Source organism: Panthera uncia, assembly GCF_023721935.1.
Source record: "Panthera uncia isolate 11264 chromosome E2 unlocalized genomic scaffold, Puncia_PCG_1.0 HiC_scaffold_19, whole genome shotgun sequence".
NCBI classification, from domain to species: domain Eukaryota; kingdom Metazoa; phylum Chordata; class Mammalia; order Carnivora; family Felidae; genus Panthera; species Panthera uncia.
Window position 1 is genome coordinate 18,082,044 of NW_026057588.1, and position 22,995 is coordinate 18,105,038.

Sequence of the window (22,995 nt, forward strand, 5' to 3'; positions counted from 1 at the left end):
TCCAGTGTAGCACCTTGGTCAGGCCGTAGACCTCATCTCCTGTCTGTGTAGACATCATGATCCCAGTCCTGAAGGTACTGCTTCTGGAAAGACTGAGTGAGGAGGTTGGCAAATTCTTTTCCCCAAAAGAAATGACAGAGCAGGAAAAAAATTAAAACATAAAAAACCTAACCATTTAATACTTCTAGAAATGAACCAAAGATAAAACATAAGAAGAAGCATTTATTCAAGAAATTCTACTGAACCTCAGGAAGAAGACTGTGAGTCTATGGCATTTTAGCCTGGGTCTGTTTCCATCACCCCCACCCAGTTCCCTAGTGACTGAAGTTTTCCCAAGGTAGAGTAGGCCATGAAGTCTGAAACATCCCATGTCTGGGAATGTTGTTGAAAATAGTAATTCCAAAATCTCAGCTAGCCTGAGGTTGTGATACAAGTTGCGGGGGGGTGGGTGGGGAGCAACAGACCTACAGATCAGACAGATATTGCAAGAGAGCTCTGGCTCAGGACATCATGAGAGTGGATAAAGCAGTGCTTGAGGGAAATTTATAGCTACAATGACTATTAGAAAATAAGGATCTCAAATCAATTACTTAAGCTTCCACTTTAAGAAACTAGAAAAAGAAGAACAAACTAAACTCAAAGTAAGCAAAAAGACGAAAATAATAAATATTAGAATAGAAATCCATGAAACAGAAAACAGAAAAAAAGACAAAAGCAATGATATTAAGAGTTGGTTCTTTGAAAAGATTGACAAAATTGATAAACTTTTAGCTTGACTTGCAAACAAAAAAGAATACACAAATTACTAAACTCAAGAACAAAAGAGGGGATGTCACTAACGAATACAGGGAAATACTATCAACATCTTTATGCTAATGAATGAGACAACTTGAATGAAATGAATAAAGCCTTAGATAGACATAAATTACTAAAGCTGACATAAGAAGAAGTAGAAAGTTTGAATAGATCTATAGTAAAGAAATTGAATTAGTAATTTAAAAATCTTCTCACAAAGAAAAGTCCAGTTCTGGATGGCTTTAATGGCAAATTCTTTCCAACATTTAAAGAGTAATGTCAACCCTACACAAACTCTTGCAGAAAAATAGAAAAGGGGGAGGAAATACCTCCCAAATCATGCTGAAACCTACATTAATCTGATACCAAAGCCAGACAAAGCCATCACAAGAAAACTACAGACAACTATTCCTCAAAAATTTACGCAAACGATCCTAGTAAACTGAGTCTGGCAACATATAAAAAGGATTATACACCATTAGCATGCGGGATTTATATCAAGAATGCAAGGTTGATGTATTACTGTAATATGCCATATTTACAGAATAAAGGATGAAACCACATAAATATCTCAATAGATATAGAATAGGCATTTGACAAAACCTGACATTCATGGTAAAAAAATGTTTTTTCAACAAACTAGCAGTAGAAAAAAGCTTTCTCACATTAGTAAAGGTCATTTACAAAAAGTCTATAGCTACCATTATCCATAATGGTGAAAACTTGAAAGCTCTCCTCCTAAGATTGGAAACAAAGCAAGGAAGTCCACTCTCACCATTTTTTTTTTTTAACATTTATTCATTTTTGAGAGACACAGAGAGAGCGTGAATGCGGGAAGGGCAGAGAAAGAGGAAGACACAGAATCTGAAGCAGGATCCAAGCTCTGAGCTGTCAGCACAGAGCCTGACGCGGGGCTCAAACTCACCAACTGTGAGATCATGACCCGAGCCGATGTCGGACACTTAACCGACTGAGCCACCCAGGCGCCCCAACTCTCACCACTTCTATTTCATGTTGTACTAGAGGTTCTAGCCAGTGCAGTCAGGTAAGAGAAAAAAAAAGGCATTCAGATTGAAAATGAAGTAAAACTATTTGCAGACAACATGACCCTGTATTTAAGACTCCTGGGGAATTCACATACAATAAAACTACTAGACTTAACAGGTTGCAGGGTATAAGACTAATACAGAAAATTCTATTGTATTTCCAGCAATGAACAACGCAGAAATAAGATTAAGGTAACTATTTCATTCACTATGGCATCAAAAAGAATAAAATACTTAGGAATAAATTTAACAAAAGAAGGGTGAGACTTGTATACTGAAAGCTATAAAATATTGCTAATAGGAACTAAAGAGGACCTAAATAAATGGAGAGGCATTCCATGTTCATGGATTGGAAGACTCAATATTGTTGCTTGTTGGATTCGATGCAACACCTATCAAAATCACAGTAGGCTTTTTCTTGGCAGAAATGGGCAAATCGTAAAATTCACATAAAAATTTACATGGTCTTTACAAAGACCCAGAATAACCAAAATGACCTTGAGAAAGAAGAACAAAGCAGGAGGCCTTATATTTTCTGATTTCGAAACTTACAAAGTTACAGTAATCAAGACATTGTCCTATTGGTGTAAGGTTGGACATACAGCTCCACAGAATGGAATTGAGACTCCAGAGAGAAACTCTTATATTTGTGGGCAATTTATTTTTGACCAAAGGTAATACAATGGGAAAAAGACAGTCTTCAATAAGTTGTGCTGGCACAAGTGGATATCCACAGACAAAAATGATAGACCATTATCTCACACAAAACACAAAAATTAACTCAAAATGGATCATGGGCATAGATGTAAGAGATAAAACTATATATTATATATACTATATAGAGTTATATAAGTGGTATGTAACTATATACTATACAACTTTTAGAGGAAATCATAGGAGAAAGTCTTTATTGACCTTAGGGTTAAGCAAAGATTCTTAGATACAGCACCAAAATCATGATCCAAAAAAGAAAACAAATTGATGGAATGAACTTCTCCAAATTTAAAAACTTTTGCACTTCAAAAGACACCATTAAGAAACTGAAAAGACAAACCACAGATGGGAGAAATCACTTGCAAATTTAGTAAGTACTTGGATCTGTAAAATAAAGAATAACAACTCAGTAAAAAGACAAATAACTCAATTTAAAATATAGGCAAAGATTCAAATAGATATTTCACTGAAGAAGATATTCAAATGGCTAATAAGCACATGAAAATATGCCCAATATCATTAGTCTTTAGAGAAGGCAAATTAAAACCACAATGAGATATCCCTTCACACCCACTAGAATGACTATAATTAAAAAGACAGGTAATAACAAGTGTTGATGAAGATGTGAAGAAATCAGAGCCCTTGTGCATTGCTGGGGGGAAAGGAGATGGTGGAGACATTTTGGCAACAGTTTGGCAGTTTCTTCAACAACATAAATTTGGGGTGCCTGGGTGGCTCAGTCGGTTAAGCATCTGACTCTTGGTTTTGGCTCAGGTCATGATCTCACAGTTTGTGGGATCAGGCCCCGTGTCAGGCTCTGTGCTGACAGCACAGAACCTGTTTGCGATTCTCTTTCTCCCTCTCTCTCTACTCTCCCCTGCTCATGCTCTCTCTCTCTCTCAAAATAAGTTAAAATAAACAAAAAATTCATCATAAATTTACTACACAGACTAGCAATTCTACTCCTATGTATCCACCCAAGAGAATAAAGACATAGGTCTGCATGAAGACATGTAAATGTTCACAGCAGCATTATTCATTATAGCCAAAAACATACAAACAATTCAAATGTCCATCAACTGCTGAATAGCCAAACCACAATGCCATGCAATGGAATATTACTCACGGATAAAAAGGAACAGACTACTGATAGATGCTGCCACATGATGAATCTCACAAACATGCTAAGTGAAAGAAGTCGGACGTGAAAGACTACATATCGTATGATCACATTGACGTGAGACATTCACGTAAGGCAAGCGTATAAAGACAGAAGGCAGATTTGTGGTTGCGTGGGGCAACAGCGGGTGACTATAAATGGGCATGAGAGATTTCTGGGGGGGGGCAACGGAAATTCCGTAAAATTGAATTGTGGTGATGGTTGCACGGCTAAGTTTATTAAAAATCCCTGAAGTGTACAACTTGAATAGGTGAATGTTACAGCATGTGAATTATACCTGAACGAAGCTGGGTTTTTTTGTTTTGTTTTGTTTTGTTTTTAAAGCCCTAGCCCCGGGCACCGGTGGCAGGCATCCCCTAGAGCTCACTGCTTCTCATGAATCCCTCTCATTTTCTGGCTCCTGGGATTTCTCTTTCTTTCTTGGATTTTAAAGAGGTTTTAGGTCCTTTTTTATCTAGGATGGGTGGGCACATCGGCTCAGTCAGCCATACTGCCGAGGCTGACCACACTGTTGGTATTTGCTTTCATGGGATTCTGGCACTTTCTGCTCCCTAAGGAGGGGGCTGTGTATTCCCCTCAGTGAAGCAAATGGAAGAAATAAAAAACTGGCTGGGTGGAGGGATGTTCTGGCCTTGGGTGTGACTTCTGCCATGGGGCCCAGCTCCCATGACCCTCCTCTAGGACACAGGATGCGTTAGGTGGGGGCCAAGCCACACAAATGCCCGTCCTGCTCTTTCTCTGATTACCAGGAAGTCCTAGCTGGGTCCCAGGCTCAGAACTTAACTTGCAAGCCCTGAAGTGGAAGGAGGATCAGACATCACAGCACTCCCGGGACACTGCTGAAAGGCCAGCTGGGGAAGGAGTCAGGGTGGACACTGAGAATTCCCCACCACCTACTCCCTGTGAGTTCCATTAGAGCAGGGTACCCGTGGTCCTCCTCTCTGCAGAATCACAGTGCCCAGCCAGGCTGCAGTTCAGTAAATATTTCTGAAATAAATGGATGAAAGTGGAAAAGTGCCCCCAGCAGTGAGAACCCACCTCCTTCTGGCGTGTGGGCTTCTTGTTCTCACTGACTGTCCTTCCCACTCCCCAGGGGGATGCAAGGCCCACACAGATCTTCCAAGCTCCGTATATTGTACATGCCCGACGAGCAGACTTGGTTTAAGTCCACAAATCCTTTAATTACCACTGCTACTTCTGGCTTGGTTCTGGGAAGGAACTAATTCGAACAGCGATCGTTCGACCTGAAATATTATGAATGTAATTTCATTATTTGGTCTACCCAGGTCTCAGGCAAGGGGGTTACAAGAACTGGTTTCATCGAGTTCCTACTGGAATGGTGATTTCTCACCCACTTCTGTGACTGACAACCCACAGGCCACTCGCCCTGTGATGCCAAAGTCACCTGCCCCCGCCTGGGCCCTGACCGAGCGTCCCACACCTGCTCATGGCAGGTGTGAGCATCAGCGTGCACTCAAAGCAGCCAGCCCCAACCTTTCCCACATGAAAGTGTTTCCCATGAGAGCTGACAGCCCAAAGCACACACACCTGTACCCCATGGTTGTGTGCACACGGTTATTCACACAATTGTAGACGAGAGCCAGACACCCACACAACATTCACAGAGGTCCCATCCCTCCACCCACACACGCGTATGCACAGACCAGAACAAGTCTGCAGCACACAGGAATGGTGCACACCCCAAACATGGCAGTGTGGTGCGGGCCCCCAGCCTGGCCTCCAACACTGTGTCTCAGCTGAGTGGCTGTCAGAGTCACTAATAAGACCCTGCATCTTTGGGATCTAGTTTAAGGCACTGCCATTTCCTGGCTGTGTAACCTTGGGCCAATGACTCCACCTCTCTGTGCCTCGGTTTCCCTATCTGTTAAAATAGAGACCTGGTGCTATGAGGCTTCGGTGAAAGGGTATTGGCAAAGCACATAGAGTGCAGTGCCTGGTAGACAGCAGGCGCTCAGCACTCATATACCGTCATCACTGCTCAGACCACACTCCCTGGATGCTATCAGGATTCTCCCGAACTCTCTGGTCCCACTCACAGCCCTGGTGGCATCATCCCTGACATGGGTGGAGGCAGCAGGGAAGGGAAGTGCAAAGTGTCCCATGCTGGGCTAGCCTTGGTCCCTCCCACAGGAGACCCTTGACAGATTGTGACTACTGCAGACAGTATCCCCGGTGGGAAACAAAGAAGGCCAGTGTGGCCATCCCTGGCATCACTGTGAGAAACAGGATATCCCTTTTAACCCAAACCCACCCCAGTGGGTGCCCACAGCCCACTCCCAGCCCTTTGGTAGGCCCACCCTTGCAAGAAGATTTGTCCAGAAATGATCCTTTACTCACAGCAATTTGCTGGTGTTAGTGGTAAAAATATCTGCATATGAGTAATTGTGTGCGAATGAAGGAAGGTTTTTAGTGTGTGCCTCCCCAGGCCCCTACTCCTGGCCCTTGTCTCCCCCACACCTCTGCCGACTCATCCCCCAGTCCCTGTGCTGAAGTCATGAACAGTTATCTGGCAGGGCTCCTGGCCCCTGAACCAGACAAGGGCCCTTGGACGTACCCAGACAAACTATCCATGACTTGCTTAGGGTTTGGCTTCATGTAAGTCTCCCAGGGCAGGAAATAGTTAACCAATTCCCTCCCCACCGGGAAGACCCACCGCCTCTCTGTCCTGGGGGGCGGGGGTTGCACAGGGAGGGCAAGAGGGGGCAGTTCTCATCCCGAGGGAGGTATGGGATATGGGACAGACCCTCTCCTTCCCATCCATCCAGCCGACAGGAGGTACCAAGCATGAACTATTATCCGACCCTGAAACAGTCTTCTAAACTTCAAAACTTTGAGCTGCCACTTAAAAATCAGGAGAATTCACAGAGATATGGTACAGGCTCCTAGTTTCTTTGGAAAAAATAAAATAAGAGGGTCTGGGCACTCTGGGCTCACACTGCCCAGAACTCAGCTGGAGCTGAGTGGTGGCCCAGTTCCCTAGTCTCCCCTCCCTGGATGCATTTTCTGATGGACCTAGTGACCCCACACAGTTTTCAGTGACATCCCACCTCATCCTTTCTCTCCCCATCTCCCTCTCTCGGGAGGCAGGCCAGACCCTGAGGGCAAAGGTCGAATGCATTCACAAATGTCTGTAGGTTTCTCTTTCCCAGGATGAGCCACCCACACGTGGACATGCGACCAAAATGTGGTGAAAGGTACACTGACCACTCCCTCGGTCCAACCCAGGTTGAGAACCACCTGGGCTGAGAACCACTGTCCAGGGACTGGACGCTTGACCTGCTCTGGGTACAACCAAGCTGAGGGCAGCGGGGCTTGCATGGGGGCCCGTCTACTCTACAGATGGTCTTCAGAACGTCTGTGGAGGGCTGGAAAATGCCATGGCCAGGACCGAGGGCTTGGTGAGAAGCAGCCCTCAGTGTCCCGTCTGGACCCCAGACCATGAGAATGGGAAGACCGCCCCAGGTGCTTCTCACCCCTCCGTTAGGAGCCATTGGCTGTGCAGGGGCTCCAGGACCTCAGCTATCGGGGGCAACAGAACCCATTAAGCTAGTTTTCCCATCTAAACAAAACATTTTATTTTATTTTATTTTATTTTATTAATGATTGTATAGTATTTCATGTAATTAATTAATTATTTTAATATGAAACTTATTGTCAAATTGGTTTCCATACAACACCCAGTGCTCATCCCAAAAGGTGCCCTCCTCAATAGAATTGTCCATTGAGCTCCACCATGATTCAAGTCAAAACTTCAGAGCCACAAATCCCCGAAATAAGCTTTATCATGAAAACATCAGCAGAGAGGTAACAGTGAGCTTGTGGCTTAAATGGGGTCTGCCTGAGCTCCTGACTTCCTGCAAATACTTCAGGAGGGAAAAGACACACGTTGACCCTCAGGCCACCAGGAAGGTGTCACCATAAGCAGGAGGGGTCAGCAGGCGGGGTCCCGGTGAGAGCCCCACCGAGGCCCGACCCAAGGCATGCGGGGCCCCAGCCCACACCCACAGTGTCCCTGACGGGCTCACTTCACTGTGGACCCGCATCGGCCTTCAGAAGCAACTCCCCGGTGGTTCTGTTGTCATAACTACCACCATGACCTTTTCAGGGTTTAAAAAGCCAAGAACCACCCAGTGGCCATGGAGAAGGACAGCAACCATAGCAACAGCCCTGTCCTTGCACCCTTCTCTGGCACAGAATCACTTCTCTGCTGCCCACACTAGCAAGGCAGGACTTCAGAAAGGTGAGAGGGACTCCATAAGCACACATTAGGACCCCACTGGACCCTTCCCCACATTGGCAGGGAGTGCAATGTTCAGATTCACTGAATCTGAATCTGAGGGGGTCCTGAGCACCCCCTCTCCCACCACAGCCCCAAGCCCCCAGGCCAAATGTGGTTGAGAGGGAAGCAAGCCAGGCAGAGGGGGCCACCCCTCGGGATTGGAGTTCTGCTCTCCTGGCAGAACCCCTGAGTTGAGTGGGGGGTTTGGCTCTGATGTCAGGCGGCCCCCACTAAAGATGCCTGGTTGGTGAATGGGGTCAGGGGTGGGGGGGTGATGGGGCACACAAGGAGGGAGAGGAAGTTCAGTCCTGGGAGTAACCCCCCGCTGACACCCTGGGTTAATCTTCCTGGGGCTCAACGTTGGCCCAGGTGCAGTCACAGCGTCCCAGACCAAATGTGATGCTGGGGCATATCACATACAGATCTTGACCCCCTCCTCCCGTCCCCGCTGGGTCCCTCCAATTCATTCTGGGCCGGGCAGAGTGGGAAAAGGGTCACCCCACACCTGAGCCCCGCTCTGGGCCCGCCAAGCCATGACTCACGTCGCAGGTGAACAGAGCCTGATTCACCCCTCCAAGTAGGGGGCCTAGGGGAACAATCCGGTGCTGTGAACACGCAACCTGAAACCGGGGCTTCCGGGAGCCGGCTTGAGCATCGGAACTGGCGGCCCCGCGTGGCCCCCGCCCAGGCCCAGACACAATAGGAGACCCAGTTTCCCAGCTGGACTGTAATTTCAGAAGGTGGCTTTGTGTGGGCTTTGTTACCCAAGCCACCAGAGGAGCCCTGGGGCTGGGGCTGCCGCTGGGTGTTAGCAAGAAATGCACTTTGAAGAAATGGCAGAAAAACATCAGAAGATACAAGAAATGCAGACCACGACACCAACTAGTAGCAACGGGCAAGGAAGGCAGAGTGAGCTGGGGAGGGGCTTTGCAACCAGCTAAATCTGGGTTTGAATCCTGGCTCGGGCCACTCTGGCCACAGGACTCTGGGCAACCACCTTACCCTCTGTTGAGTCTGAGCTGAGGACAATCATGCCTGCCTCACAGGCGGAGGAACAAGCAAAGGCACTGGGGACAGTGCCAGGTGCCAATAAACGGTAACTATCACCACGTTTCATGCACACTGAAGCTTAATTACATTGTCTCATTTAAAAAATTATCATCATACACGCACGTGGAGCTCTGTAGCTTTCAAAGCCATGTTTGTCCATTACTTCATTAGATCCACACAATGATCCTGTCTTCTATTTTTAGCGTTTTCCTTTAGTTCCTATAAAACCTAAGTCTTGCTCTTATTGGATACAATTGTCCCAATTTTCCGTTGAGCTCTCCTTTTTAATTTCCCCACCCCTAGGAACCTTTAGCATAACAATTCTGGGACCACTTTCTATTAATATCAATTTTCAGATTACGGCGATAGGATGTCTGTTTCCTAATTTAATTAGGTGATTCCTGTTATTAGTTCCTACAGGCTCATTATTTTTCATTTAGCATATTTTAACGCACCAAAGGAAAGTGAGGTTCTGGCTGGAGACCCCCAGGGTGTCTTCTGCAGGGAGGGGAGGAAATGTTTGAGGCCCAGTCAGAGAAGCAGATGCTGGGGAGCTGTGGGCCGGGGGGTGCCACTGGGGATGCCCCAGCCTCAGTGTGAGAGGGTGGGGACAGAGAAGGTCTCCCTGTAGAGACTGGGCCTACATGGCCTCCCAGGGAGGGCAGGAGGGAGGGTCTGTCATGAAGCCCCACCTCCAAAAGCAGATTCCGGACTCAGCTCCAAAGCCAGCACCCCGGGGCCCACCAAATCAGTGGGCTCCAGGTGGCCACACTCGAGGGCTGTGTGTCCTAATACCATACCCCCTTTTCCAGCAGGACCTATGTCTGTCCCTCCATCAGTATTGCCCTCTGCACATCCACAAGGCACCCTTCACCCCGGAGTCTAAGTCAGCACTACCCCAGAATTAGCACAGAACAAAGTGTGAGTAGTAACCCCGAAATATGCAGACTCTGCCTCAGTGCACCCGCCCCATCAAGGTGGGCTCAGCCATCACGTCCTTGGGCTTCTTGCCACTTGGGTCTCCAATCCTGCAATTGTTGAGCCCACGGGTTTCCTTCCCCTGCCGACACAGCGATGACTGGGCTGCCCGGCTCACTGCCCACCCCACGGCACCAGAAGGAACCCCACAGAGCTGCCCTGGAGCTTACAAGGAAAAGGGGGGGCCCAAAAAGTCCAAGGGTGATGCTTGTAAGGAGCACTGTTACCAGGATCCTGACCCCCAGCCTTGACTTTGACCCCAATGCATTCTGTGCCGAGGAGAGGGAACTCCGAAGAATGGGAAACTCAGAGGGTGGTTTTACCTAGAGTAAAATTTTCTTTGCTGTGGTCACAGAAAAGCAAGGTGAGGGAGGGCGAGGCGGCCCTCATGAGCCTTCGGCGGTGTTTGGTAAGAGAGTTTGAACATGCTGCAGGTGCATTGTTCAGAAACACCGGGTTCTGAGAGTCCCAGCCCTGCTGATTTTGCAATGATATATTGCCAGCTACTTAACAGGATGGATCACTGCAATTACATGTCACTTCTGATATTCACAGTCACAACAAGGATGTGTCAGCCTCGCAAGGTTTGTGGAAAATATATATGATGTTCCGCAATGCCGTTAGAAAATGGTTTCAGGAAACAGACTCGAGAGGATTCCAATAAAACCCACCTGCCCGGGGAAAGCAGATGGTTCCAGGAAGCTGGAGGGGCTGCCGGCTCCCATGGCCCAGAAGGAGCATAGCTCAGACACCCTGGCTCCAGCAGGCTGCCCCTCCCCCGAGACCAGCCTGGCCCAGGTGCCAGGGCAGAGGCGGGGCAGCCGCCATACCTCTGCTTGCCCCATCAGCCTCACAGTGGGGAGTTTCTGAGAGCCCCTCAGCAGTTACTCCTGTGGCCTTGACCCACCCGGGGTGTTCTCAGGGCTCCGAGGGGACATACCTGGACAAAGAGTTGCTGTAGAAACAAGACAAACAAGACAAGTATCTGGCACAGGCAGGGCTGTGCGTCCCTGGTAACCATGGGACCAAGAGTGAAGGCCACACTCTCTCCAGCCAACACAGCCCCGCCTCCAGGGAACAAAAACAGGAGCCCTGGAGTCGGTCGGGCCCATGGGCGTGGGAATTCTGGCGCTGCTGATTTCTAGCGGTAAGAGACTAGGCAAGATGGCTCAGCACCGTGTGCTCTGGAGAGAGACCCCGGCTCCAGGACAGTCTCACTACTCTCTGCTTGTAGGTCAGCACGTGGTCACCTCTTAACAACCACAGTTCCCCTCCTCCAGGCAGCCCTCCTGGCTCTTCCAGCCATTACTGCCCTCAGGTGTCTGAGACCAAAGGAGCGAAGTGTGCGTTCTGAGAGCAGAGATGCAGGTGGAGGAGGGATGGGGTTGGCGGGGGGGGGGGGGAAGGGAAGGGGGATGGATTGCTGGTTCTCGTCCCCTGCGGCCTGTGTGTCTGGAATCCAGAGCAACTCCACCCAGCAACTCAGATGCCCCTGCCCAAGACAAAACGTGTGGTCTCTGGCCCCCTCCCCCAAACTGCTCCCCATCTGGCGTGTCCTGCCTCGGTAAGTGGTACCCCCGTCTCGATCTGCCAGAGCCAGAGGCATCTTGAACTGAGACAACAGCCCCCCTCACCCTCATCACCATCCCCCCTGTGTACTTGCCCCAACACCCCGAATCTACCCTCTCCAGTCCCTGCCCTCTCTCCCACACCACTCTGTGGTTCCTCGAACTCTCTTCCCCTCCCCTGCTCCTGCCCACAGCTCCAAACACGCAGCCATTAAAGTGAGCCTTCTAACAGCCGCCCCCACTTCAGGATCCCCGGGGCTCCCCGCAGCCTGCAGCAAAGGCTCGCTCCTCTGAGATGCTCCAAAAAAGGGCTTACGGGCCCCGGGACTGGCCATGTCTGCAGTACTAGTCTAGATCCCCGGGTCACACTCCTGCCCCTAATCCACCAGGAGTTCCTCCCATGCCAAATTCCCTCATGCCTCCAAATCTTCATCCAGGTTCTCTCTCCGCCCAGGCTCTGCTCTGGGCCCAGAGCAGACAATATGGAGCATCACAGCTGTTAGGATGGCAGCAGGTGCAGTGGCGACAGCCTGCTGTCTAAGGACAAATCCTGGCTCTGAACCCCAAGGCTGTGTGGCCTCAGGCATGGCTCTCAACCTCTCTTATCTCAGTAGTCTCATCTGTCAGATGGTGTAATAGTACTTAACTCCTGGGGTTTTGAAAGTATTCCGTGAGTACTAAACACACGTAAGGTGCCTGAGAGTGGCACTGAGAGTGGCAGCAGTGCCGTTGTGTGTCCACACAAGCGGCCGCTCGGCACTGCGCCTGTAAATGGGAATAATCAGTCATTATGAGAATTATACGTATTAATACCTGTAAAGTGCTTGACACAAGCTCTGGCACATGGTAAAAGCCTGGTCAATGTTTGTTATTATTACCATCCTTGGATGCCCTTGTGCTGTGGAAGGAATGCCCCGGGGGCAGGTTATTGTAGACCAGGAAGTCACCAGGGGCTGTCCAGTCCCTTTGTCTGCACTCGGGGCCCCTGAGCAGGAAGGGACCCCTGCTGTCACTGTAGCTGCCTCCCCCTTTGACACCCCAGCATCAGCCCAGTCCCCAGCTCCACCACCCACACCTCCACGGCTTCAGGAAAGCAAAGAGCTACTTCCCTGAAACATGGGGTGGCCCTGCCTTAAGAAAACTCACTCTAGAAACCAAACATCAAAAAATGAAAGAACTCGTAGTGTGTTAACAACAGAATCTGTATCAGAAGGTCAAGTTTTAAATTTTTTTTATTTACCAATGAATAAACCAATCAATCCACCGTCACCCTGGCTTCCTGGGTCACTACCAACGACTCCCCTCGTCCCATTAAAACAAAATCCATCCCACTTAAAAGAATGAAGAAGGCATGATGAACTCAGAGCACTGCATTGTGTAGCCCCGGAAGAATGGATACATCTAGGTGCATCATCAGTGGCTAGTTGACATTGCAAAAGAGAGCCAGGCAGATATGCGCCTCCTGATGAAAGCACATATGACCACGTGGACATTCTTGCCGAAAAGAAAAGAAAGAATAGAAAAGAAAAGAAAAGAAAAGAAAAGAAAAGAAGCCTCTATCTGTTCAAGCTGCTAGGTTTACTTAATTTACAGGAAATGCAAACAACAGAAGACAACGACACCAAATGAGTAAAACCAACAAAAATCCCAACGGTGGGGGGCGCCTGGGTGGCTCAGTCGGTGGAGCGGCCGACTTCGGCTCAGGTCATGATCTCGCGGTCCGTGAGTTTGAGCCCCGCGTGGGGCTCTGTGCTGACAGCTCAGAGCCTGGAGCCTGTTTCGGATTCTGTGTCTCCCTCTCTCTGACCCTCCCCCGTTCATGCTCTGTCTCTCTCTGTCTCAAAAATAAATAAGCGTTAAAAAAAAAATTAAAAAAAAAATCCCAACGGTGGGAAACTCTGTAGGACCTGTGACCCAGTTTCCTCCAATAAATAGCAAGAGAAAAATCAAGATGAGGAGAGAATATTACAGATTGAAAGAGACTTGAAAGACTCATCCTCTGAGCTGCAGCATGCGGGCTGTATCCGGATACTGGATAAAACAAAGTGGAAATAAAAGTATTTATAAGAGTTGGGATTCAACTTAGGAATTTGAATGCTGGATAGTAAAGAATTATTGAAAGTTTTAAAACAGAGTTCTTATCTCTTAAAGTGAGAAATATATCGTAACATTTCTGGCTGAATTGATACGGTACCGGCACAGGCTTCAAAAATCAGTCAGTTAAGCCTCTGACTTTGGCTCAGGTCATGATCTCGCGGTTTGTGAGTTCGAGCCCCCCATGTCGCGTCGGGCTCTGTGCTGACAGCTCAGAACCTGGAGCCTGCTTTGGATTCTGTGTCTCCCTCCCTCCCTCTCTCCCTCCCTCTTTCTCTCCCTCTCTCTCTCATTCTTTCTGTCCCTCCCCCACTTGTGCTCTGTCTCTCTCTCTCTCTCTCTCAAAAATAAATAAAGTGTAAAAAAAAAATTAAAAAAAAAATCAGGACAGATGAGGATGTGGCCGTAGGTGCGGCAGCCTGACTGCATTTGGAGCATGCTGGTCCTGGGTGCGTGGAGCCATCGTACTATTCTCACCGACTCTGGGCGGTTCTAAACCCTCTGTAAGAAAAAGCTCATAAAGAAAGGCCCCTCATAAAATTTCAGTCTGCCCAGCCACACACGTGGAGTCTGTCTTCTGCCTCTCCAGGGCCAGCAGGCTGGGATGTGTTATTCCAGGTTCTGGCCTATTCTCTGAGTCTTCCGCCTACAGAAGGGGCAATTCTAGTCTCTTGAGTCAAGAAGCGAGTTTCCTGAGGCCTTGTGGCCTGGCAATGTTGGAGACTGGAAAATCATTTGGATAGGTGAATTCTCTGATGCACACCAAAATCTAATCTTACCCAACAGGTTAACCAGCAGCGATTCACGTTTCAAGAGGTTTGATCGATTTAAAATATAGCAAACATTTTGGAAAAATGGCTTGATTTACAAAAGTTGGCAAGCCCATATGATTCCATCGAGTGCACGAGTCAGGCGAGGTTTGCTGTCTGGTCCCTGAGAGCTTCAGATGCTATTAATACCTAATAACTCTGCAGGAGAAATCTGAACAACACCCGACTCCGAGGGGCCACAAGCAACTAAAGGCTCCTTTTCCCACTCTCAAGCTTATTTCTGGATCTTCACCTGCCGCCCCAACCCCTCTGCCCTCTGCCGTGGTCAACGCCACCAACAGTGGCTCCCGGACACTGCGTTCCCAGGGAAGTTTCTGCCACTGTGACAGCCAGTGTAGCCTGTGTGGAATTTCTTCTGTAGATGGCATTCCCAATGGCCTTACCAATCTGGATGGCAGGGCAGCCTCCTGACTTTGTACCTCCCACAGGCAGAAATCCACAGGGAGAAGGCTTGTCCAGGCTCTGGGGGCCACCCACCCATGCAACTGGATACATACACTTTGTAAGCACTGGTTTCCAACAGATAAATGTAATCAAGGTTTATATGCTCAGAGAAGCCAACAGGATGGGATTGTTTCACTTGAAAGATCAGAAGAAAATTGTAACTAATGTTGTGGAAAATTACTTTGATATTGCTTTCTTGGTACCGAATCACAATTAGGCTGCTGTGAGAAGTACAGGGAAAGAATAAATGAATAGTAACAAATCAACACAAACAGCCTGTGTCAGGAACACTTTGCTCAGGGAAAGTAACATAAGCATTACTTAAAGTTTTATGACTGCGTTTGATGTGATTTACGTAGAACATCAAGGTTGCCTCTCACCCACCACGTGGCGAAAGTGGTCCAGCTCCATTTACAGCCAGAAGAACACGGCTTGAGCCCCAAGTGTGCTCTGTGCGCGGTCTGCCAGGCCCACGCTATCCCCACTGTAGGGGGACACTCCTCTGAGCTTCGTGTCATCCCACACACCCTGCCAGCCCGAGGCTCTCGGTTTCTCTACTGGCTCGTCACTCCACCCTGGATCCTAGCCGTCCTGTGGGCCCTGGCCCCACTGGTGATGGAAAAGATCCACATGCTCAGGGACAGCTGTGCAGGGCAAGGCCAGCTGGTGTGAGGGGCAAGAATCTGCCACTCACAGGACACACAAAGATCAAGCACTCCGATCTGACGGCCGGCTGCAACATGGCAGGACACACATCCCGGCCACCAGATCCCAACTCTACCCAGGAATACAGCATTTGTCCCAGCAGTGTACCATGGACGGGGGCATGGCCCTGCCCCAAAGGCACGCTCACGCCTTCCCTCCCGGGCTTGTCCCACAGAGCACAGACCCCGAACACAAAGACCCTCTGCCCATGTGTGTGCCCCAACCACACACGCACCAAGACAGGCACCAAAGATCCATGGGTCACCCCCAAGGATACACCATTTACCCCAAGCCATACTTGAGGACCCTTGTTCAGGACCTCATTTCTGCACAGATAACATACAACTGGGGATGCCAATCTCAGCTTGCTTGACCCATGGGGCCAGGTTCTGCCAACATAGGGCTTTCAGCCACTCTAAGGCTCAGGTGAGGCTGTGAGGTCCCCACAGAGGAGCCAGCTTGGTCACATGTCCTTGCTGCTTCAGAAGCCGGGGAGGAGCCAGAACCACTTCTGACAGCCACTCCCTCACCCTCTGTGAGGCCCCAGCCCAGGTGTGAGTCAGTGAGTTGCCTGCTGTCTCCTGGGGTCCCACTGCCCTGGCTGCCTCTAGTTGATGAAAGAATGAACTCATTGGCCTCCCCGACCGGGGCCTCTGGTAGCAGCTGCCAGGCCCAGGGCCCCTGCTCTAGTCTCCTTGTGCCCCTTCTGATTTTCTACCTGATGCCTATGGGCCTTCAATCTGTGCTTGGGAGGGGTGAGGCAGCCAGGGCTGAGGGTGGGGCTGGGGAAGGGCTGGGCACTGCTCTCCTATAGGGTGAGCCCTGCAGGCAAGAGTGGTGCAGGAATCTCTCTGCCTAAATCCACGGCCTCTACTCTTCCATACTGTCCTCGTCCTGGAGCACATGGGTGTCTTCACAGACCTCCCTGCTAAAGGCCCCCAGGCCCACAGCTGAGAGACGAGTAAGGGCTGTGTCTGAGCAGCAGGCACCCTCCTAAGCTCCCCTCTCCACATTCTGCCTGCCTGAGGCTCCAGAAACATCCTTCCCCTTGTCTCCTCGCTGCACCCCACCTGTCCTCAGCAGACCTCTGTAAGTCATGAAGGGTGCTCCCCTCAGTGGCTCACGAGGGACGTGTGGGATGCAGGTGGGAGGTGGGGTAATCTCAGCTTCACAAAGGCAGGAGGGGCCCAGGCCAAGGGGCTGGATTCGAGGGGTTCCAGGGCTGGCAGAGAAACAGAGTCCCATGGGGGCCACAGGCTCAAGGAGAAGCCATTCACCCTCTGATGTCCCAGACAGTGTGGGAGAGGCCCCAAGAGATGGCAGAATCCTTTTTAAGCCTCAGCTTCACCCAAAGCAACAACTGGCTGAGAGACAGGCAGCCTGGCCCTCACTTCAAGAGGAGTGACCACAGGCTAGAGGCCAGAGGCCAGAGGCTGATTCCTGCCAGTAGAAGGCCAGGACCCCTCCTTTGCCTGCCGGGGACCTTCAGCACAGACTGGGCACCAGGGCAGCCGTGGAGGCCTGCACTGTGGACAGGAAAGCTGGGGCAAGTGGGCGGCGGGGCCGAGCGCAAGGGCTCACCTGGCACCTGCCGAGGGGAGAGCTCCGTGGGGTCCTGCAGGCTGATGAAGAGGAGGAGGCCTGCGGCTCCAAACAGCAGGATGGATGAGAACATGCAGGCCAGCCGCATCGTTCCGGCTCGTGGGGTCATCCGGGGCTTGCTTCGGGCTCACCTCTCGGGTGTGGGAGGTGCGTTCTTCCCTCATCATCCACACCAAGCGTCCATCAGGCCACAGTCTACAGGGCAGATGGGGAGAAAGATGGTCCATCACTGAGGCACAGGGCATCCTACGTGGGCTGAGGCCCCAGTCACTGCCTATGACCAAGCATGATCCCTGGATCCCTCCATCCCTTAGAATGTACTCAGGTATGTCCCTTGCATCCTTCAAGCCCAAAGAGGTTGAGGGAAGTCCAGTCACTACCTGTTGCTGGGACACCAGCTTGCCAGCAGGGTCTCCTGTATCTGCACCCCCAGAAAAATCATGGAGAGAGACACTCCCCGGCCTCTGCCTGGGGAAGCCCAGGCTGGAGCCCTGAGGCCCAGAGCCTGTAATGGGCCCTGCACTGTCCAGGCTCTCTGAGCTTCCAACAGAGCAGGTGTGCTCCCTAGAAAGGGTCTACGCCCCTAGAAGAGGCAGCAATCTGGGCCTTTGTCCCTTATAACTGTCCAGGTGGACAGAGGAGCTCTTGGATCTCTCTGCCCTGGCTGCTCCCTGCAGGATGCTGGGGACAAGTGTCTCCACAGAGTGAGATACTTTGAGAAGGAGCCTCCCAGGCCCAGAGGCTACCAGGGACAGAGACTCCCCTTCCTGGTTGCTCCCCTCACCAGCCAGAGCTGTGCCGCCCTGACCCACGGATGGGCTGGTAGGATGGAGACCCCACCGGATACTCCGTCACATCAGTGGGAACTGAAGCTTTGGCCCGATCACAGTTACTCCCACTATGAGGCCCTCTGGCCTGGAGCTGAGGCAGCCTGACTTGCATTTGACAGATCCCAGGCTCAGAGACCGGTGACAACATTCCTGTGACACCTGTTGCTCTGGCCACTGCAGACCCAGAGCATGCCCGGGTGACTTGCCCCTCCCCCTGGTTCCTCCTGAAGGGCACAGAAATACCAACCAGTGACTCCAAATGGGCCAAGCTTGTGGGTCAAGAGGGGGGCACCCCAAGGCCATTTGCTCATAGGAAGGATGTAAGTTCCTGCAGCAGGGGGAGGCATGGGTGGAGCAGGATAGGGGCCGGAGAGGGATCTGCACAGGAGGCCATGCTACATGGCATTCCAGAACTTCCCCTGTTGGTGGTGGAAGGTTGCTCTGTGCCCTCGTCTTTGCCCCTTCCTAAGTTCGGGCTTAGAGATACCACCCTCTTTCTACAAAAACAGGCTTGTAGGAAGCTTCCCCAGCCCTGGCACAGGGCAGTGCTCAGGGAGGTAGAGGCCAGGGGGACAGCTTCCAGCAGCCTCTGAGATCATAGTTGGGTGGTGGGGACCCCAGGCCAGATGTGCTGCTTGGCACAGGGTCATTTCCCTCCCGGGGGTCTTCTCAGGCACAGTAATTTGGTCAGGGAGCCCATTCTTGACCAGGCACCCAGGCGTTGGGGGAGGAAGCCCCAGCTATGGTCCCTCTGTGTCCTCATGCTCCTGGGGGGCAGGAGGCAGGAAGTGGTAAGAGGAGCCCTTCCCTCCCAGGCCCAGACAAAGATTCCCAAGGACTAGACTGTCCTCAGCAAAGCTCTGGTGCTGAAGAGTGTTAAATTGCAGGTTTGGGTTTCTCCCCTCTGCAGTCACTGTAATTATGTTTTCACTCAGTTAACTTTAATTAACCTGCCCCAGGCCTCTATGCATGGGGAACGCGCCTGAACGCCGGGCTCTCTGGGCTGTGCTGAGCAGGTGGTTCCCACGACCTCCCAGCTTTGATGTTTGGGAGGCAGCGCTGAGCAGGGCTCAGTTTTGTCTCTGGAGCTGGCTCCAGGTTTGAAGTTGGCCCTGACTTCCCTTCCAATGCCCCGCCCCCCCGCCCCACCCCAAGAAAGACTGCTGCTTCCTGCCATTGCCAGGGACACCCACGGGGCTTACACAGGGTAAAAACAGGCAGCCACCTGTCCCCAAAGGTTCAGACCCTGGAGTCCCTTGTGGGGGCCTGTGGTTTCTCCCTCTACGGCTGCCCGGGATGGGTCCTGGGGACCTGGCCCATTGTCCTGCAGAGACACAGGTGCAGCCATGCAGGCCCAGGCCCCACTGAAGGGCAAGGTCACTCTCAACACTGCCCATAGGATGCCCTGTGTCCCAAGGTCTCCCAAGCCCTTCCCTTCGTAATGATAGGCACTGTGTGCCGGGACCACCCTGGCCAGCCCCAAGGTGTGGGAGAGGATGGGGGGAGACGGAGCTGCTCTCTCTGGCCCTCACTCTGGGCCCTCCTGCCCCAGAGAAGTTGGCTTAACCCCTGGGGGGGGCCCATGCAGTCACAGAAAGGAGTCAGAAGAGTGGGAACAATGTCACACACACTGGTTCATCAAGGACAAGACCCTCAGATAGGGAGCAAGGGGAGCAGCTCAAGACCTTTCTGGAGCAGAGGCACACATATTAACACACACACACACACATATGCCACGGCACACACACTCCATCAACAGGCCCCAGCAAGGCCCCGGCTGTAAAGAAACTGCTGCAAAACCCTGATTATCCTGGCCGTGGTGGTGACACACTGCCTGCAGCCACACCAGCCTCCTGAGTCAGACAGACGTGGTCAGGAGACCAATCTGACCTAGGGTGAGGGAAAGAGAGGAAGGAGGGGAAAAAGAACGGCAAGTTTACGGCTAGGGCACAGGGCTACCTGGCAAAACTGTTAATAAAATGCCACCCAATCTCAACCCAAAGGCTCTATTTGATGGAAAAAAAAAGGGGGGGGGGACTCAGAAGCACATGCGATCATCATTGCATTATTTATGGTCAATAGCACTGCACAAGTGACTACAAAAGAACTGGCCAGCCCCCTCTTCTCCCTAATTGTCACACTGTCACCATACAAGCCAGTACTGACTACCCCTGTCCCGCAGCAACGACCTGTCCTCATTTGTTCCTGAACCTACCCAAACCAAACCCACCACGTGGAACCAGGCCCCAGCAGCCCATGTGCGTGGAACCAGGATGAGGACCACATCTCTGCCCCCAAATCTGGGGAGAGGGGAAGAAAACCAGCCCCAGGACCTGCACCTTCACCATAGCCAGAGCATCAGGGACTCAAGTGTCTGATTTCAGAGACCCTCCCTTTTGTTGACCCCTCTACACCCGCCCCCCTCCAAGAGAACACAGCACCCTCTCTGTGAAGGGAGGGAAGCTGGTATCAGAGCCATGCATGGCTTTCCCTGGCCAGCCCTAAGCATCAGACCTCAGCCTTCCCCTTTGAGACCTTCCTCTCGGTGTTTGTTCTCACTGGAGACCACCTACCCAGCTAACTCCTTGCTCTGTGCAAATGGGAATCAAAAGGTTAGCATGCCTCCCTTCCTGGGTCGCTGGTTTGCAGTCTGGCTGGGTCTTCAATGCCCCAGGAGGGGGCCAACATCACAGAATCTGTAGGAACCTCCTTCCTTTACAGGTGGAGGGGAGCTAGGAGATCACCAGACACTTCAGAGAGTGTGCACATCTGATCCCCTACTGTTCCTGTGAGGGTCCTTGTCTTCAAAGTCACACGTTATTTTCAAGGCAATGGGAAGATGCTGGTCCAAAGGCTGCTCACCTCCCTCTCCTGGGAGTCCAGCTGCTGCCTGGGAAGTGGACCCTATGATCCGTCACAGGCTGGGGCCAGGCTGCCCAGGGCCCCGTAAACACATTCACAGGCCTCTGCTCGCATCTGGGACACACTGCATCGCACTCGGCTCCAATGACAAGTGGAAGACCCTCCCCTTCCTCCCTGCCTCTCTGCCAAGACCAACAGACAATAAGACAATTCAAATAACTGGGGGTGGAGTAGGGAGGAGTGAGGCAAGAAAAATAAACAGCCCACTCAGTTTCCAGAAGGTCCTGTGCTCACAATCCCTCGTTTTCCCGGTGGCTTTCTCTCCCTGAGGCCTGAATGGCATTGCCAATTTTTTACTGTAAGAAAAAAAAAAATCCAATTAATCTTGTAAACACCTCCTGGGACACAGGTCAAGGCCAAGGATTCCTCCCATTTCCTTATTTATCTGATTTAAAAATTTGTCTCTTGGGAAAATTCACTTTAGGGCACAAGCAAGGACTTGGGAATTCAGCCAAAACACACGCACCTCCAGTGGCGACAGGCCGGCAGGCGGATGGACGGATGGCTCCAAGGACACGCTTGGCTGCGGCTGCTCCAAGGCCTGGAGGCCAGTCACCCAGAGGACCCCCTCTGGCTGTGAGGACCCGCTCCCGTGCCCCACTGGAGACAGCCGGAGGCATCCGGCCATGTGCCCATGGGAGCACCCACTTGGTGTGTGGACCCCGGGCCCCAGAAAGTTCTCTGTCCAGTCAGTCTCCTCCTTGCACGGGCAGGAGCGAACAATGACGTCCCTCCCGGCTGAGGGCTCCAGGAGGAGCTGCTCATCGGGAGAGAGGCTGCTATGGCAACTTGAGGAGAATGGAGCCAGGCACTGCCGTCACCTTGAATCCGGCACCAAGCATTCCACCGGAGCGGCAGAGGGGGCTGTGCCTCCGCTCTGCCCCTGCCGAGGCTCCTGCGCTGGGGCTGACCTCCCGCCTCTCCTCCGCAGCCTCCTGGCCTCAGTAACTCATTTGCTCCTCACCGAAACGGAGCACACAGCCCAGTCCCCTGAGAACACCACCTCCATCTGTTTTGTCAGACGAGTTCTTCCGTGTGTGCGGCTCCTGCTTGCTTCTGAGATGGGGTTCTTCTTGATTTCAGCTCATTAAAATCCTGCAGCTAATTAAAACTGTTCTAACAGCAGCGGCGGCAGCGGCGGCAGCAAACTCTGGGATGAGTCCCTCCAGTTTTCATGCGTAGGCATAAAGTTGCAATGCTCTGTGAGGGTGACGAATGGCTGCAAGTGCTCAGACTCTGGGGCGGGGCTGCAGACTCCAGCCCTGCTGGACACGGGAGAGCGCTGACCTAGGTCCTGAAATGCCCTAGGCCCAGCCTCAGCACACCCCAGCGCACAGGGCTGTACCCCACTCCTCGGGGAGGTAATTCACCCGCCAGAATCCTCCTCACTACAAGGCAGGGATTCTCTCCAATCCCCCATGATTTCTTCTGGGGGTAGGGGGAGAGGAAAGGGAGCCCTAAGGCGGAGGCCAAGGCATAAGTCGGGCTCAAACAGCCCCGAAGCCTTGTCCCCACAGACCCACTAGGAATGCTACCGCATGGCTTCCCACCACTGCTTACACAAAGAGCCTGAAGGGAAGCCTGCAAACACGCAGCTGCAGCGAGGGGGTCCTGAGAGCCCAGCCAAGGTGCCATAAGCTACAATGCCCTTGATTACTTTCAGGGGTAGGACCACACCATGGATGCAGTCTCTTGCCCAGGACTTCGGGGAATTTTATGAAGCAGGGTAGGGGATAGTAATTCAGTAGGTAGAGAAACTGAGTCCTACCCTGGCAGAATCTGGGATGGGGATTCAGCACCCCCAATCCTGTGAGCATGTGTACCTCAATTACAGCCCTTCTCCTACCACGTGGAGAGTGTTCACACACCTATCTCAGACCCTCAGAGCCCTGAGAGCAGCATCGAGGTCTCTCATCTTTGTATTCCCTGCACAGTGC

At 51.4% G+C, this 22,995-nt stretch overlaps 1 protein-coding gene across 1 annotated transcript in view; it reads right to left on the reverse strand.

The window, feature by feature from the left end:
* Positions 1–22,566, reverse strand: part of CHST8 (carbohydrate sulfotransferase 8) — a 69,217-nt gene extending 46,651 nt beyond the window's left edge. The window contains exons 1-2 of the mRNA XM_049621815.1: positions 21,525–22,566; positions 17,286–17,501 (exon numbers count right to left, since the gene is read on the reverse strand). Coding sequence (XP_049477772.1) covers positions 17,286–17,415 — 130 coding nt within the window. The 5' untranslated portion in view covers positions 17,416–17,501; positions 21,525–22,566. The remainder of the gene's footprint in view (positions 1–17,285; positions 17,502–21,524) is intronic.
* Between the last annotated feature and the right edge of the window lie 429 nt (positions 22,567–22,995).